General features: G+C 31.5%; 1 protein-coding gene across 2 annotated transcripts; it reads right to left on the bottom strand.

Annotated features, from left to right (window-relative positions):
- Positions 1–3263: 3263 nt before the first annotated feature.
- On the bottom strand, positions 3264–5813 carry LOC140056327 (kin of IRRE-like protein 3). 2 transcript variants are annotated; one of them, XM_072101668.1, is made up of 5 exons: positions 5525–5813; positions 4863–5147; positions 4018–4182; positions 3796–3821; positions 3264–3571 (listed from the first exon to the last, which is right to left on the bottom strand). In XM_072101668.1, the coding sequence occupies exons 1-5, from the start codon at positions 5766–5768 to the stop codon at positions 3476–3478; spliced, it is 816 nt and encodes a 271-aa protein (XP_071957769.1). In that variant the 5' UTR covers positions 5769–5813; the 3' UTR covers positions 3264–3475. The 2 variants fall into 2 exon arrangements, 1 of the variants encoding a protein (XP_071957769.1); XR_011846747.1 differs by lacking the exons at positions 3264–3571; positions 3796–3821; positions 4863–5147; positions 5525–5813 and adding an exon at positions 4724–4847.
- Positions 5814–15635: the final 9822 nt, after the last annotated feature.

Raw genomic sequence — 15635 nt, 5'->3', positions numbered from 1 at the left:
AAATGTTAAGTTCAATTAACATAAAGCAATAATAACATTTCCCTTTAAATAGTGTGTATCTGCAAATTACAAAGAATATTGTCTACAAAATCGTACCGGTAATTATAACGAGAAAAACGTCCTCTAACAAGAGTTATAAGTTATATCAGTAGTGAAACAATTTTAATGTAACAAAAATACATTATTAAACAACAAAAATACATTACTAAACAACAAAAACATACATTATTAATAAAAAAAATATTTGATATATATATAGTTTTTATATTTAAAAAAATCATGTTTGTGAATAAAGTTATTGATAAGAATGTGTGAATATTAATAACAAAAAATTACTAAATTGAATATGACGTTTTCTATTAGGTTTAAAAGCATTTAGGAGGTTCAAAAATTCAAATGAAGAATACTGTAGCATTCTTTTATTGTAGCCTTTTAGGCCTGTGTTACAGGATATCTAATTTTGGTAGGCTATTAACGTAAAACTTTAAACATTCCCTTTAAAAATATTCTGGCAATTTTATCTACATACATGAGATACTGTAATTGAAGATTTACCCAATTGAAAACTATCCTTTTCAATATTTTTTTTAGAATAATTATCTCATAGAATATAATAAGAAAAAGTAATTCAGTTAAAATGTATCCCATTCAAAAAACCAATCATAAATCGGCTTTCCACAAACACCTTTAATAAAAATGATAAGTAATGTTTTGGGTGTGAACCTAACCTAGTAGTAGTGAAGTAGTTCCTTTCGTAAAATGTATTCTAAATAATTATGAGTGGGCTTCTTATACCTCAGTACCATTAAACTATGTAGGACACCCCTATTCAGTGTACACCCCTAACTGAGAAGAGACGTTCCCGTGAAACGAATAACAGGAAATTATAATTAATGAATTACTGAATATAAGAAAACAATCTCTCCATTCCATAGAAAATAAAAGCAGAATTGTCAAATATAGTTTTTCCTCTCGCCAAAACTTTTTTTTTTTTTTTGCTATTTCTTCTTACAGGAAAAAAATATTGTTTCAGTGAGAGGGTGTAAGTATTATTATAAAAAAAAAACACAGGTAACAAAATGTAAATACTGTACTGTATTTTTATTAATTATTATGCACTCATTCTATAATTTACTAGTAATTGCACATACATTATTATCACATAATTCCATTTCATGTAATTTCATTTACTTGGTTAGGACCTCCGCTGGAAATGTAATAACCACAAAAGACACCTCTGAATTAATAGGTTTAACTGGTGGTTATGGTACTGCATACGTCCAAAAGCCGAAACCAAGTGATTCAAAGAAATCTGGGGCTGTAAGTAAAGACGTGTAATTTTAACAAATTCTTGGCATCAACAACGGTTTTTCCAATAACGCCGCCCATCAAACATTCGACCTAAACAATACTGAAAATATTTATAATTAGGATCATAATAATATTTAAATTGTACTATTTGCTTGATGTAGAACGTAGAGCAACTGGCATATGCTGAGCTGGATCTTAACAATCCTGGTAAACAGGATGAAAATATTCGCACAAAACCAGAGACACAGTATTCAAGCGTCCAGAGTGACATTTGATTCTAGGGTTCGTAGAATATTTAGCAGACCCCTGAAAGATCACAAGAATTTATCATTCTGAATGAGGGCTCCCTTCTCTAGATGGAATTTATTATTTCTATTTTTTAGATTGGATTTCAATTTCATTTACTCAGTTTGAAATTAAAATGTAAAATTAAAGTAAATTCCAACACATGACATTTTATGAGTATACAAAATGGACAGGAATTCATAATTATTGTAATAGAGTTGTCACAAAGTATAATGTTTTGATGTACAAATGATCATAATTAGTAAAGTCATATATAAATATACGGTCATTAAACAATAATGACAATGTAACATTAATGTTAGCGTAATTTTAGTAGGTTAGTTTTCGGTATTTCGATTAAATTTGTACATACAAATTTAATTTTTACACTATGGTATAATGACTGACATTATAGTTAATACATTTGGTAGATATTATCAACAAAATATATTATATAGAAATTAAAAATTATACAATACGAATTAATGATTAGAATTTACAATGTTACATTTTATATCTTAGCCTATGTTTTGTATCAATAACATAATGTTCTTTGTTTTATAACTATATCTCCTTTGCTTTGTTTTTTTATCTAGTGCATGCTTATAATTTTGTTTAAAACTCACATAAGACATAAATGCTGTTATCTTCATGGTCTGACATGTAAGTAAGTATAATGAAATATTAGAAGAATATTAAGCTTCAATTTTTAACTCATCATTATTTTTTTACATAATTGAATTATGTAATAAGGTTACTAACAATTTTCAGTGTTTACTTGTATTTTTTTTAAACCAAACTTTAATTAATGTAAACTAATTTTACTAACTGAAACCTAGAAGTTTGGTTTTCTTGTCGTGATCTGATTGTGTTTTAACTAACCCCTCAAATCTAAACCATGTATGTGTTTTTTTTTACTTGTATAAATAAATGAGATTAACAATCGTTACAATGTCTACCGTGTTGCTGTGTACATTAAATCAATATTGAAATATGATCAATCATGTTGCGGTATACATCCCTAAGTAGCAGCAACAAATGATGATACATACTTACTGCAAAAAGGCCTATTTTACTGCAGTAAACATGACTACCTCCACATGTTTATGTTATGTTTTTTTTTGCTAATTCAATATTATTTTCATGTGAATATCAATCAAAACTGTCAATATATCTGAATAATGGCACGAGGTAGTTTCATGAATTAAATCAAAATGGTACTGGGTTCGGTTTACGCATATTTTTATACCTCCATGGTTTACGTTCGTTCTTGCTTCAATATAGTCGTTATTCATAATTATTTTGTAAGCAGATGTGAACATATCAGAAAAATCATTTAAGAAAAAGTTGATTGAATATGCAAAATATGAAACTTCTTCATCAAAGAAGAAATAAAACTGAAATATTTCACTCCTTGTTCATTCAATTTCGCTGGTGTGTACAAAATGTTTAGTACATCCCTACAAGGAAGTTAAATATTTTGCAAAGTATTGTGCAATCTGTAACAAACTTTGTAATATAATTATAAAACCAACAATGGGCTTTTAAAAGTCGTATTCTTCAACTGAATACCGACGACGTGACTCATTCTTACTGGTACAGATATACTTAAACATGCCACTTATAGTAATATATACAATTTAAGTGTATCAACTTGAGGATATCTAGATTATGTAGTGATACCTTCCTTCATTTTATTTTTATTTTTTAAAGCTTTGTATTGTATTACCGTATTTTCTAATGCTCTGTCTACATATAAAACTGTATGTGATGTGCCCATATGGACATGATGATGTCATATCACTACCATATTATTTAAGTATATTACTACCATATTTGGGCACATCACACATTTTTGTAGACAGAACTTTGTATCATACTAATAAACACTGTGATAAGCCGGCATTTCTAATTTGTTTTGTAAGTCGTCATAATGGTCTTTGTCGGAGTCGTTTACTATGGAATTCATATACATCTGCAAGATAAATACGAAAGTTCAAATGTCATTATTATAAATAATAATAGGCTAGCAGGCTGAGCCATAAATAATATTCACGGAAACTTCCTTGTTGTTTTGTTTTGTCAATATTCAAAGGTATACGTTTCTAACCTTCTCCAATTAAAATCAACATGATTATTTTTTTTCTTTGTTGGCAATTATTTATAAAAAAAATCAATAGTCAATATTTTAACACTTACGTCTTGTTTTTTCGTTTTCGTGTTTTCTAAAAATAAAGACAAAATGTATCTAGGTAATAAAATATATCAAATACCAACAGAATAGTAACAAACACAATTATTTAGTAAACATTTGTGTAAACATGGGAGTGAATTATGTATCTACCTTTCACATGAGACATGAATGTTTTAAAATAAACATTGACGTGTTACCAAAATACGTCTAAATATAAAGCGACAAACCTCTTATATAACATCTGTTATAGACAAACATTCCAATACACATTACAATGGCACCAATTAGCATTCCAACACAAACATTCACGATGACCAGTCTTGTCTTCCAACTCAATGTTTCTACTGTTTGCTCTGGATAAACTGTCGGCCATTCAACAGTTAGACATTCACCTGCCGAAAAAAAAATATTGTTAGGCCAGTGTTTATACTATACTACTTTTTTTATAAGTAGACCTAAGCTAACATACATACATATACACCTTTTTTTTAATTTATCTGACAAACGGTAAAAATATTTCCTACATGGAAGTATAAAAACAAATTGCCAGTTAATAATAATAACAATATTTATATTTTCAGAATTTTTGATTTCGATATACTTTCTAACTAACCCCTCTCCCACTTCTTCCAAAAAGTAAATAAAAATTTAATAAATATAATATAATAATAATAAATAATAAAACATAATAAATTATTTATTATATAATAATAACGAAATAATTCAAATCAATTCAATTTTATTTTCATAAGATACATCATTGTGAAATAACATGACAGTTAATTTTTTATGTAGAATGCACTTATGCCGGAGAAACATAAATAAGCCAAAAGGGCTTTAAGGCTAGTTAATTAATATTAACCGTTGATTGGATTTGGAATCTATAGAATCTTTAAATTCTAAATGTGAACCAATAGAGGCCTATCAACTTACATTTAGGACACGGATACCCGATGCGTTATTCGTTCCTATTTTGTTAGTACCAAAACACGTGATATTAACGCATTCATGAGCTCCTTTCAATTCATATACCTTATCTTGGTTACAATATGTTTTACTACACTGCACTTACATTCTATATTTAGTTCAATCTGATCACTCAAGATTTCCTTTAGAATGTTTCTTGAACTACAACCATAGAGGGCGTGATCATCTCGAGTCAAACCATCTATGTGAAGAATAGATGTATTGTCGTTCCTTGTGAATCTGTCATCCATCTCTATGATGGTAACGTTGTTCCTCAACCATGCTATTTCTGATGTAGGATTGGCATCAGATAAACACGTAAATGTTACGTTGTCACCAACTTGCAAAGAATCTGGAGCTGGATCACTTGTAATTTGTGGCTTGTAATTCCCTAAAAATGCAATTGAAGACTGTGTGAACGCAACTTTTAAACTAGCATAATTGTGTTTTGAAGCAACTGACAAGCAACAAACAAACAAAAGCATTAACAGCTACTTAAAATAATGAAGATAAAAAGGATAGAATTGGCATTCAGTACAATAATAAATGATTATAACAGTCTGATCAATCAGGTGGTGCAAGTGCAATAATAACATTGTTCCGTTTACACTCTGAATAATGTTTTATCTATGTATTTAGTATTTGCTTATAAATAAGAAGATTAAATTTAATTAATCAATATCGAGTAGCCGTCGATTAGAATTGGAATCTAGGCCAATAGAATGTAGATACTAAATGATACTTAGAACCAAGGCAGTATAAACTTACACAGAGGACACACGATATCCGATGCGTTGCCTGTTCCTATTTTGTTAGTACCAAAGCACGTGATATTAACACATTCAGTTCCCTTCAATTCGTACACTGCGTCGGCTGTCCTCACTACTTTACCGTCTACTTCAAACTCGTACTGATACACTGCTGGATTCGCGTCACTGGTGCATTCAACTGTGTTGCCTGTCTGGTTCAAATACATCTCTGGCTCATCTATTAAAACATGTATCTTCATCATGTTAATAAATATTTGTAATTTGTATGCTGGAACTTCCCTTTCAAAGTCCCGAACGTTTTGTCGAAAACAATAAATGAAATCAAATGAAATAATAATTGTAATTGAAGCATCTGTCTTTTTGGAAATTACCTTCGCTTTATTATATCTGGAATTATTCAACGGCGGATCATCTGGTATAAAGCAAGCATGCATTAGCATAGTTAAACAGCCAATATTATTGATCTTCCGGAGATAACAAAAATACAAACTATTCATTTATAGCTATGGGACGGATAGTGATATTTTAATGTTTAGAATGAGTAGTTTTTATCGTATTTACTAATTTCTTTATTTAGTTTTTGATTTATAGATTGAATACCAAATAGAATGGATTAGAGCTTAATCTCATAGATTAATAGAACATGCAATATCTTGTTCTTCAATGACAATGATTGGTTTGTTTTTTTAAAGATTTTTTAGTGCCATGTAAATGTCTTCAGTGTCTGCAGGATTTACATGGTTACAATAAATTATGTTTTACTTTGTATACTGCACTTACATTCTATATTTAGTTCAATCTGATCACTCAAGATTTCCTTTCGAATGTTTCTTGAACTACAACTAAAGAGGGCGTGATCATCTCGAGTTAAACCATCTATGTGCAGAGTAGATGCATTCTCGTTCTTTGTGAATCTGTCATCCATGTCGATGGTAACGTTGTTCTTCAACCATGCTATTTTTGATGTAGGATTGGCTTCAGATAAACACGTAAATGTTACGTTGTCACCAACTTGCAAAGAATATGGAGCTGGATCACTTGTAATTTGTGGCTTGTAATTCCCTGAAAAAAAAAAACAATTGACGACTGTGTGAATATGCAACTTTTAAACAAGCACAATTGCGTTAAGGCAACAAATAAAAGTTATTAAGTATTTTCAAAACAATTAAACTACATTATCAGTTATCAAAAATAGTTTCAATGATGTAGACAAAAAAGATAGAATCAGCATTCCTGATAATAAAAATAGATGATTATAGTGGTCTGATAAGTCGTGACGCATGATATAATAGATGATTATAGTGGTCTGATAAGTCGTGACGCATGATATAATAGATGATTATAGTGGTCTGATAAGTCGTGACGCATGTTATAATAATAGAGGATTATAGTGGTCTGATAAGTCGTGACGCATGATATAATAAAATGGTTCCGTTTCTTCCGTTTACACACTTATAAATGTTATAATCCAAGTATTATCAAATATTAGGTTAAAGATTCTTTACAGTACTACTGTGTTTTCACGGTTTGTAAAATACCAGTTTAGTATTCATTGGTCATTGATAATACTTACATTGTACCTGTAAACTAGTTATTCCTTGTTCTTGACCATCACTAGTGGAGAATACTGCACACACATAATACATAGCATCCTCTCTAGTGACATTATGAATTGTTAAACCACCGTTACCCTGGAAATTATCAGAAGCCTGGAGTTCCATACGTGGTTTGAATTCATCAACCACTTCACTTCGTACTACTAAATTAATAATGTCGCTCTGTGCATTAACTCGTGTCCACGATATATCAACGCCCGTTGCACTGGTTGGTGTGTAGTCGCAAGCCAGTAACGCGTCTAAATTCTCGGTAAATTCTTGCACATCACTTATTGTAACCTCTAGCGCAACAGTCAAGGGTACTATGGTCAATGACAAGGTAAAATATTGGTATTCATAACAATATCAATTTTAAAATGAAAATAATGATTGTGACAACAACAGCGAAGGCAGTGTAAATGGTGAACCATAAAGCTTGGTTCCCACTAGAGACGCAACGCAAGGACGTAGACGCAACGCAAGCAAGTTGACCAATCACAAGCGAAAGTTCACATAATCCATTCAATTCAATTCATTTATTTACTCATCCTTTATAAATATAGTTTCATAGCATAAATGATGGCAAGGATCCTGCATAGAGAAATTTACACTTCTGTTTTCGCAGGACCCTTTTACATAAAAAACATAATACAATAAGCATAATAGATACAAAATAAAAAAAACATTTCCTATATACATTTTAGAGTTGTTCATCATCAAAAAGCGATAGTGTTTTTCTAATATGATTATTTATACATTTATTTTTCTTAAAAAGAAGATATTCAGTTTATTACTTTATGAATTCTTTCTTTATATTATATTATAGCAAAAGTATGATTGGTCAAATTACTTACGTTGTGCTTACGTCCTTGCGTTGCGCTTCTATTAGGAACCAAGCTTAAGGATGACATCGGAATCATGCACTTGGTCATGAAGCTTGGTTCCCACTAAAAATTCTGTCGATACATTGTGCCACGTCCTTGCGTTTTCTGATGGGAACCAAGCTTAAAAGTAAGCTGTTGTACGGCAACTAGCAAACGATAATGATTGGATATCCTGATGATATTATTTGTTTAATTGATTAGGTTAAATTTATCCTTATTTGTTTATTTAATGTCAGTATAAATTCTAGACTGAAATTCTTAATCATAATAAACACATTGCTTTAAAATTTAAGAATACTAAGAATAATGGAATACGTTAGTTGTTGTTATTACTGTGGTACTTACCAACAGCTGAGATTATACAGGACAACACGAAGACAATGTACATTTTTTAAGTCTTTTTCGCCTTTAATAAAATCGTCACTTGTCCACTTCGACACGTTCCTATTACACCTTTTCTGTAAGTGCAAATTTACAAAAAAAAGATCATTATAACTGTTATAATATGAACTTTGGATAGGCCTTATATTTTTTGTTTAGCTTTGCTCTGAATGATGGATAAATTCAGAGAAACCCTGCGTTTTAACCAAAACGGATATTAAATGCGAAAATAGTATTATTTAAATAATGATTAATATTTTCGTTCTCTCACTGGTTCATTTTTGTGTTCGTTTGTTCATTTTGTGTATTTTTTTTTTCGTTTTCTGTAATTTTTCTGCCTTTGTTCATCAATGCCTGTACCATCATTTTTAGTCGCGTGGACGCGACTCTATAGTTCACTATGTTGGTCGGTCGGTCGGTCTGTCTGTCGGTCTGTCATCGGTCTGTCTGTCGGTATATCGGTCTGTCTGTCGGTCCGGTATCACTATGCATTGTAGCACGCGACTTATTGGCTGTTGGCCTTGTTTTTCTTTGTTGGGTATTATGTCTCCGTTTTTTTTTAATCCTGTGTCCGTCATACGTTCATTCCGTATATTTTTTTTTATATTGTTTAACCGTCTGTTCATTTTTTTTATTATTAAAAGATGATAACTTTTCAGAAAGTTGAAACAATCCCCATGGTTGCAGTAGTGCAGGGATTAATAAATAGGCAATTCATTAATCCATGAGTAGTATTATCTTTTTCATTTTATGTTGTAATTTGCATACAGGTGAGCACGGACTATTGGTGGTATTGTGTTTGTTGCTATCTGTGGTTCTAATCACATGCAATCGTTTACTTAAGGCACACGTATAGGCCTTTACTCAATAGAAAAGTGACATGCAGTACTAACATTGATGGTTGAGGTAAATAATCATTTATTATATTAATGTATTATACAGGATATGGTCATTTACTGATGATCATTTCGTTTATGGTGGAACGTAGATCTTCATTGATTTATGATAAGGTTAAACCGCTTCTACTGTTCGCATAATTATTTCCCATTTCTGTTTCGTTTTTAGTCGCGTGCAACGCGACTCTACAGCTCACTATGTCGGTCGGTTGGTCGGCCGGTAGGTAAACACTAAATTGAGCCATGTATATTGGCCTTGTTAACTTTCTATTATGTGGCTTTATAGAACAGTTTATGAGCACAGAATGTGTTACTACCCGTCACATCTTTGTTTAGAATGGCAAACCAATCTTTAGTCATGGTAATTTGACATTAGTCGTCAAACTCGTAGTCAGATACGTTGTCCTGGGTGCATAAACAAATACAGTAGGCTATTTGTATGCAGGCCTATATGTAATACCAGATTACATTTATTTATATTATAACTATATATAAATATTTATTTATTATAAATCTTTATATTAACATTAACACTATTTTCTCGATGTATAAACCATTCTGCTTTTTATGGCATATTTAAATATATAAATGAGTTTCCGCAAGCAGTTTATCACTCACAACTTTCACAATCATATTATTATTATTATTAGATATATTAATACGTAACAAAAAACTATAAATAGACTTACGCATAAATTTACGAAAACTAGAAACACCAAAATTAACAAACATTTCAGAAGTACTACAGAATTTACTCAAGTTGACTAAAAACTAACATAGATTATTATTCACATAAACAGAATATGTAGATAATTGTCCCTTACAGGGACAGTATCGTCCTTAGTATACCTAAGTCGATACGTTTCCGTTTAGTTTTCTATATAAATAGGCCTAACAATATTGGTATAATAGAGGTTTTCAGCTTACCAAATATATTATATATAAAACCTACTGCATGAATGATCCTTTGTAGTATTTACAAAACGTGAGTGACACACTTGCTTCGATGTAGAATTGTAATAGTATGAAACAAGACAATCTATATAAATTTACGTAAGGGCAAAATTCGGTAAATCGCGCCTTACTTCTAGAATTTTTACTCGATGGTATATAAAGTTGGTTCGTACTTTCGGTACTGATTTTAACCACCTGATGTAACCCTGTTTACTAATTAAATTAAGTTAGATAATTAGTTATTGACGATTAAAGCGAATTTAGGTTCAACGATTTGCCCCAAATAGGGGTGTTTTCCGATCGTGGTATACACTGTCTAATGGATGTCCATCTTGAAAAATACCCGCCACAAAAATGCGAGGAGGCTTCGCATTTTCCTATCTCCTCCTACGATAATTGTTTTTAATAGCTGAAAACCGGTTGAACAGTTCGAGTACAGCATCATAATGTTGAAGACAGGCCGATTTTCTTTAAAAAATACTATTTTGATACATTTAATATACGTTTTTACAAATGTATTGATTTGTGATGAATGGAACATTCCAAATTATTTGGTTTAACCATACAGGTATAGATTTAGATTTATGGGCCCCCTTGGAGAATAAACATAAATAGTATTGCAATACTGTACAATACTGTTGAGGTATTAACCACTTTTGATCGCAATTTGAATCGCAAATTTCTTACTGTGAGTGTTGGTACTGTTAGATGTAATATAAAAATATATACAAATAAACTTTATTACTGTGAGTATAGGTAGGCCCTACTGTTAGATTATAAACATATAATATACAAATAAACATTCCAAATTATTTGGTTTAACCATAGAGGTATAGATTTAGATTTAGATTTATGGGCCCCCTTGGAGAATAAACATAAATAGTATTGCAATGCTGTACAATACTGTTAAGGTATTAACCACAAAAATATATACAAATAAACTTTATTACTGTGAGTGTGGGTAGGCCCTACTGTTAGATTATAAACATATAATATACAAATAAATAAACGTTATTACTGACAGTTGCTTCTCAACGTTTGTATTAATTAATAATTTAAAAATATATAAACGTCGTAGTGGTGTATCGTTACATGTACTTTACTATTTCAATCGACTATGACAGTGAGAGTTTTAACAAAGTACCGTATTAAATCGTAAATGTTTTACTGTATTTAGTGGTATATTATTTATAGGCCTATAAAACATTAAAAACAATATTTCGTTACTGAGTGGATAAGAATATATTTTAAAATGTTTCCTCTTTGTACCCATCTTCTTCCCCCATCCCTCAACCCTTAATGTTACATACAAAACACAAATTGGGTTTGTTTAAATGAGTCCAAATAAAAAAATTTGACTCAATTTGTTTCTCTCTCGGAAGTAATCCCCAGGGTGCTAATTTTGGTTGACTACATAAATCATTGTGTATATTTATTCGTTTCTGTAAACGACAATGTATTCATAGTCCTGCGGTACGTACATTTGAAATCTCCATTTTTTTCTCGCTGGAAATACTGTGTATTCGAGAACCATCTGTGGGCACGACCTAGATGGTACGCGAGCGAAGCGAGCGTGCCATCTAGTTAATATAATTACCGATGTGTTATTACAGAATATAATTGACTCAATAAAGAGTTCAAAGGTCTATCATTAGCTGATATAACATAATATCACAATGAACGTTAGTCTGCATATATTAATTGAAAACAAATTATTTTGACTTCCACCAATGGTAGTTAAATAATATTAATTAAATAATTTAATTTCTATAAACGTGTGTGTGCGCATAATGTACTTATATAGATGTACAGTAGAACGATCCTCTTAGCGTTGTTCATATTTTCGCTTTCTTTTTCTTATTTCCAGCCATAACATTAACATAATGTTATGCTTTCTAACCGACCCATAACATCAAGCAAGTATCAAGCAAGTATAAGCTGTTTCTTGTTCATATTTTCCCTTTGTTCTTCTTATTTCCAGCCTTAACATTAACATAAGCTGATTCTTGTTCGTTAGGCCTGCATTGTAAATCTTGATAGGTTTGATTTTGCTGGCTAGTGTCTACTACATAATCCATGTAGGCCTAAGTCTGTTAAAAAAAGAAAATAATTGTTAACTTAAATCAGAAACCATTATTTCTTGTGGTAAATAAAGGAATTGTACTAAACTCTTAATACAATAATTTGGAATTGTAAACGTAGACTTACGTTTAATCAGAATCAAATTAGACATTAAGTCTATTTAAGTTTTAATTGTCCATTTTGCCGTTAATGAAAAAAGAAATATTTTCTCTTCAATGGTTCTACCAATTAAACCGTTTTGTTGATCGTCTTTATAGATTGTATTCAATACTTACATCTTGTTTCCCTTTGTCTTTGTCTTGTTTCTCTGACAGTGACTTCTAAATAGATTAATTAATATTTCATTACTCTATTGTCATCCCATAAGACTTTCAATATTGTATGTATTTCAATAATATTTCAATGGAAAATGAGGTGAATTCGTTTTATTCAATGTAGACTATTTATAAAATACCCTTTTCCAATAACCTCATCTTTTCTCGAAAACGGATTGCGTTCATGAAAACTAAAATAACCAACATCCTAACATGTTGTAAAGTAATTCAAAATCTTTTGATATACTGCTGGTAGTTAAAAATCAATATGGCCCTTATTATTACTTTGTATAACATGCATGTTTTAGCATTATAAAAACAATAAAGTAAAGTATTAATAAATAATCTAACAAACTTTCCTTATCTTGTTGTAAATAATTTGTCCAATATAAAGTCCAAAGGAGCCAATGATGGTACCAAGAAAGAGCATTCCAATGACCAAACCTACGATATTTCTAAGCCCTACGTTTTCTTTCTACTGGAAATTAATGTACACTTTATTTACAATGTACGAAACTAAAATTATACCGAATTTTAATGTGAATGACGATTTATATATATTTATATTGTCCTCCAGAAAACATGCAAAATGAAGATTAATAAAGTATAGGCCATTTATTATAGTTAATCACTTTCATAGAAAAAAACGAACAAAATTATGTTGTCGCTTATAAAATGACAAAATAAATGGTTAAATTCAACCAAAAACCAATTGACTGACATCCAATTTGACTATTTCTTTACAGTTTTTTCAGGTAAATATTGTTTTCGATCCAATTTTTTATGAAAGTGAATAACTATTATGTGACATTTAAATGGCATTTTCAACCAAAACATGTTTTTTTTCAATTAATTTTTCAAGGGAACAATACATCTTTAATACAACTAAAATGTCAAAGTTATAATACATATTTTTAATTGAGCAATGCATGATAGATGGAATTGGTTGTTATCTCTGTATGCATATCGGTACCGGAGTCCTATGTGTCACGAAAAAATAAAATTATTTGATCTAGGGCCTTTTGAATAAGAGATGTTATAGATTTAAGGTGTTGTGTTTAAATGATTGATGATTGTGTTATAATGATTTACTATATACAGTACTTTTTTATATATTGTTCAGTCCTGTTTTTGAAATTGCCCCAGGTGGGATGAATAAAGAATTTGACTTTATACCGCTCCTAATTTGAGAATGTTGAGATTTTACATTGACCTAGCGACCTCTAGTCTCTGAATAAAGTCGGACAGACACACAGAGATTTGATAAATTAGAGTAAAATAGATATATTAAATGACTTTTTGTTTTTGTTCGGTGCATGATAATATGCTCTTAAAATAAAAAAACAAATGAATCAACACCTGAGACAGTGATCCGTATTGTCTCTGCAGTTGATCCAATGAGATTAGTAGCAATTAGTGTTATTTCATGAACTGTGCCAACTTCCATTGATGCAGTGAATGTGAATGCAGGGGCGCAGCCAGTGGGGGGGTCACGGGGGTCCTGACCCCCCCTTTTTTTTAGAAAAAATAAATAAAAACATGAGACAACAATACAGATCAAATCATCCTGGAGATACTGTGGAAGATTACTACCGAGCAGTATTACCAAATCAACTTCTTGATTACAAACCGAGTTAAAAACCCGTTTTTCTGCCGATAACAGGCCATGCTTTAAAATATTTGGCGTAGCACCCGAGTCTATAGTGAAGTGTAATGTTGAAGAAGTCTTCAAGGAACTTGAATTTGGTACGATGATCTGCCAAGACACGAACATCTTCATTCCGAGCTTCAGTGATGGAAGCGACTGTGTAAAATTAGCGGATCCAGATGTGTTCCCGAATGTGCGTGCACTTCTTCTAATCGCGTAGGCCTATGCCCGTAACGTCTGAGTTTTTCGACTTTATGGAGAAAAAAACCTGTTTGGGAAATCACATGTCTTATGAGCAGCTTTTGGGATTGTGCCTCATGAACATACACTTTAACATGAACATTAATACAGAGAATGTCATTCGCGAATTCTGTCTCCAAGCCAAGAAGAATGTATGTTCCAAACTTATGTTTAAAGATGCATCACGCGATGTCAAGAGCGCCGTTATAGTAACTAACGTAAAATGTATGATAATAATTTAGAAGTTAGTTATTACAATTATGTATAAGCTATCACCTATACTATACATTCGAACAAAATAGGTATATTTTTAAACAAAATATTGTATGTACTGGGTATGATAAGCGTCTCACATAAACACGGAGCTAAGATAGCTTCTTGGACTTGCACAGTGTATGAACTCTAACCTTACGGTTCTCATTTAATAATATCACTCCCTCCATGCTATCATTCTAATTTCTTTTTTCAAACTTTTGCATCTCTACGTTCATTTCATGCAACTTTTGTATTGGTGAAAAGGGAGGAATTCAAATAATTCCTCCTCTGAGTTTACAGCCTCTCTACACAAATCAACAAACAAGCAAGAAAAAAAGTGTTTGTCTGTGGCAGCCTGGAATATAAAAATGTTCTGTAATGAAAATGAGAGTTGTTTTTTGTTTTCTTTGTTACAGTTTTTTAGTGTTAACATTGTCATATTTGTGTGTGCGTAAACCGATTCAAATGATCTAGATTGCCCTAGACCGCCAAAGCTTCCAGGGGGCTTCGCCCCCTGGACCCCAACCAAGGGCCCTTGGCGGCCCCCTGGCCCCCAGCCCATGGTTGCTCGCTTCGCTCGCAAAATACTCACATATTGGTTGACCCCCTCTTTAATCCTTTGCTGGCTGCGCCCCTGGAATGGTGCAGAATTTGCATCTGGATCCACAACACCGTCGATGCTCCAAACATAATTCACCTCTTGAGGGTTGGCTTCAACAATTTCCATTGTAATCGTACCCTGTTCTCCAGGTTTAAGAGTACCTGGTTCTGTTGTCTCATATCTTGGTTTATCTGAAAATATATCATTTATATCAAAAATTTACTTTGAAACAGTTGTTTAATTCATTCTGTCAACTAAT

This window comes from Antedon mediterranea, chromosome 8 (genome assembly GCF_964355755.1).
Source record: "Antedon mediterranea chromosome 8, ecAntMedi1.1, whole genome shotgun sequence".
NCBI lineage: Eukaryota > Metazoa > Echinodermata > Crinoidea > Comatulida > Antedonidae > Antedon > Antedon mediterranea.
Note: the sequence above shows the minus strand (reverse complement) of the source record. Positions and strands in the feature narration are given on the sequence as shown.

What these genes read in the sequence shown, in the direction of transcription:
- LOC140056327 (XM_072101668.1), bottom strand. Translation starts at nt 5,768, where the DNA reads ATGATGAAGATACATGTTTTAATAGATGAGCCAGAGATGTATTTGAAC. An exon ending in GGATATCGTGTGTCCTCTGT is followed by an intron (nt 5,148 to 5,524) that starts GTAAGTTTATAC and finishes TTGCATTTTTAG; the next exon opens with GGAATTACAAGCCACAAATT. An exon ending in GATTGAACTAAATATAGAAT is followed by an intron (nt 4,183 to 4,862) that starts GTAAGTGCAGTG and finishes TTTTTTCGGCAG; the next exon opens with GTGAATGTCTAACTGTTGAA.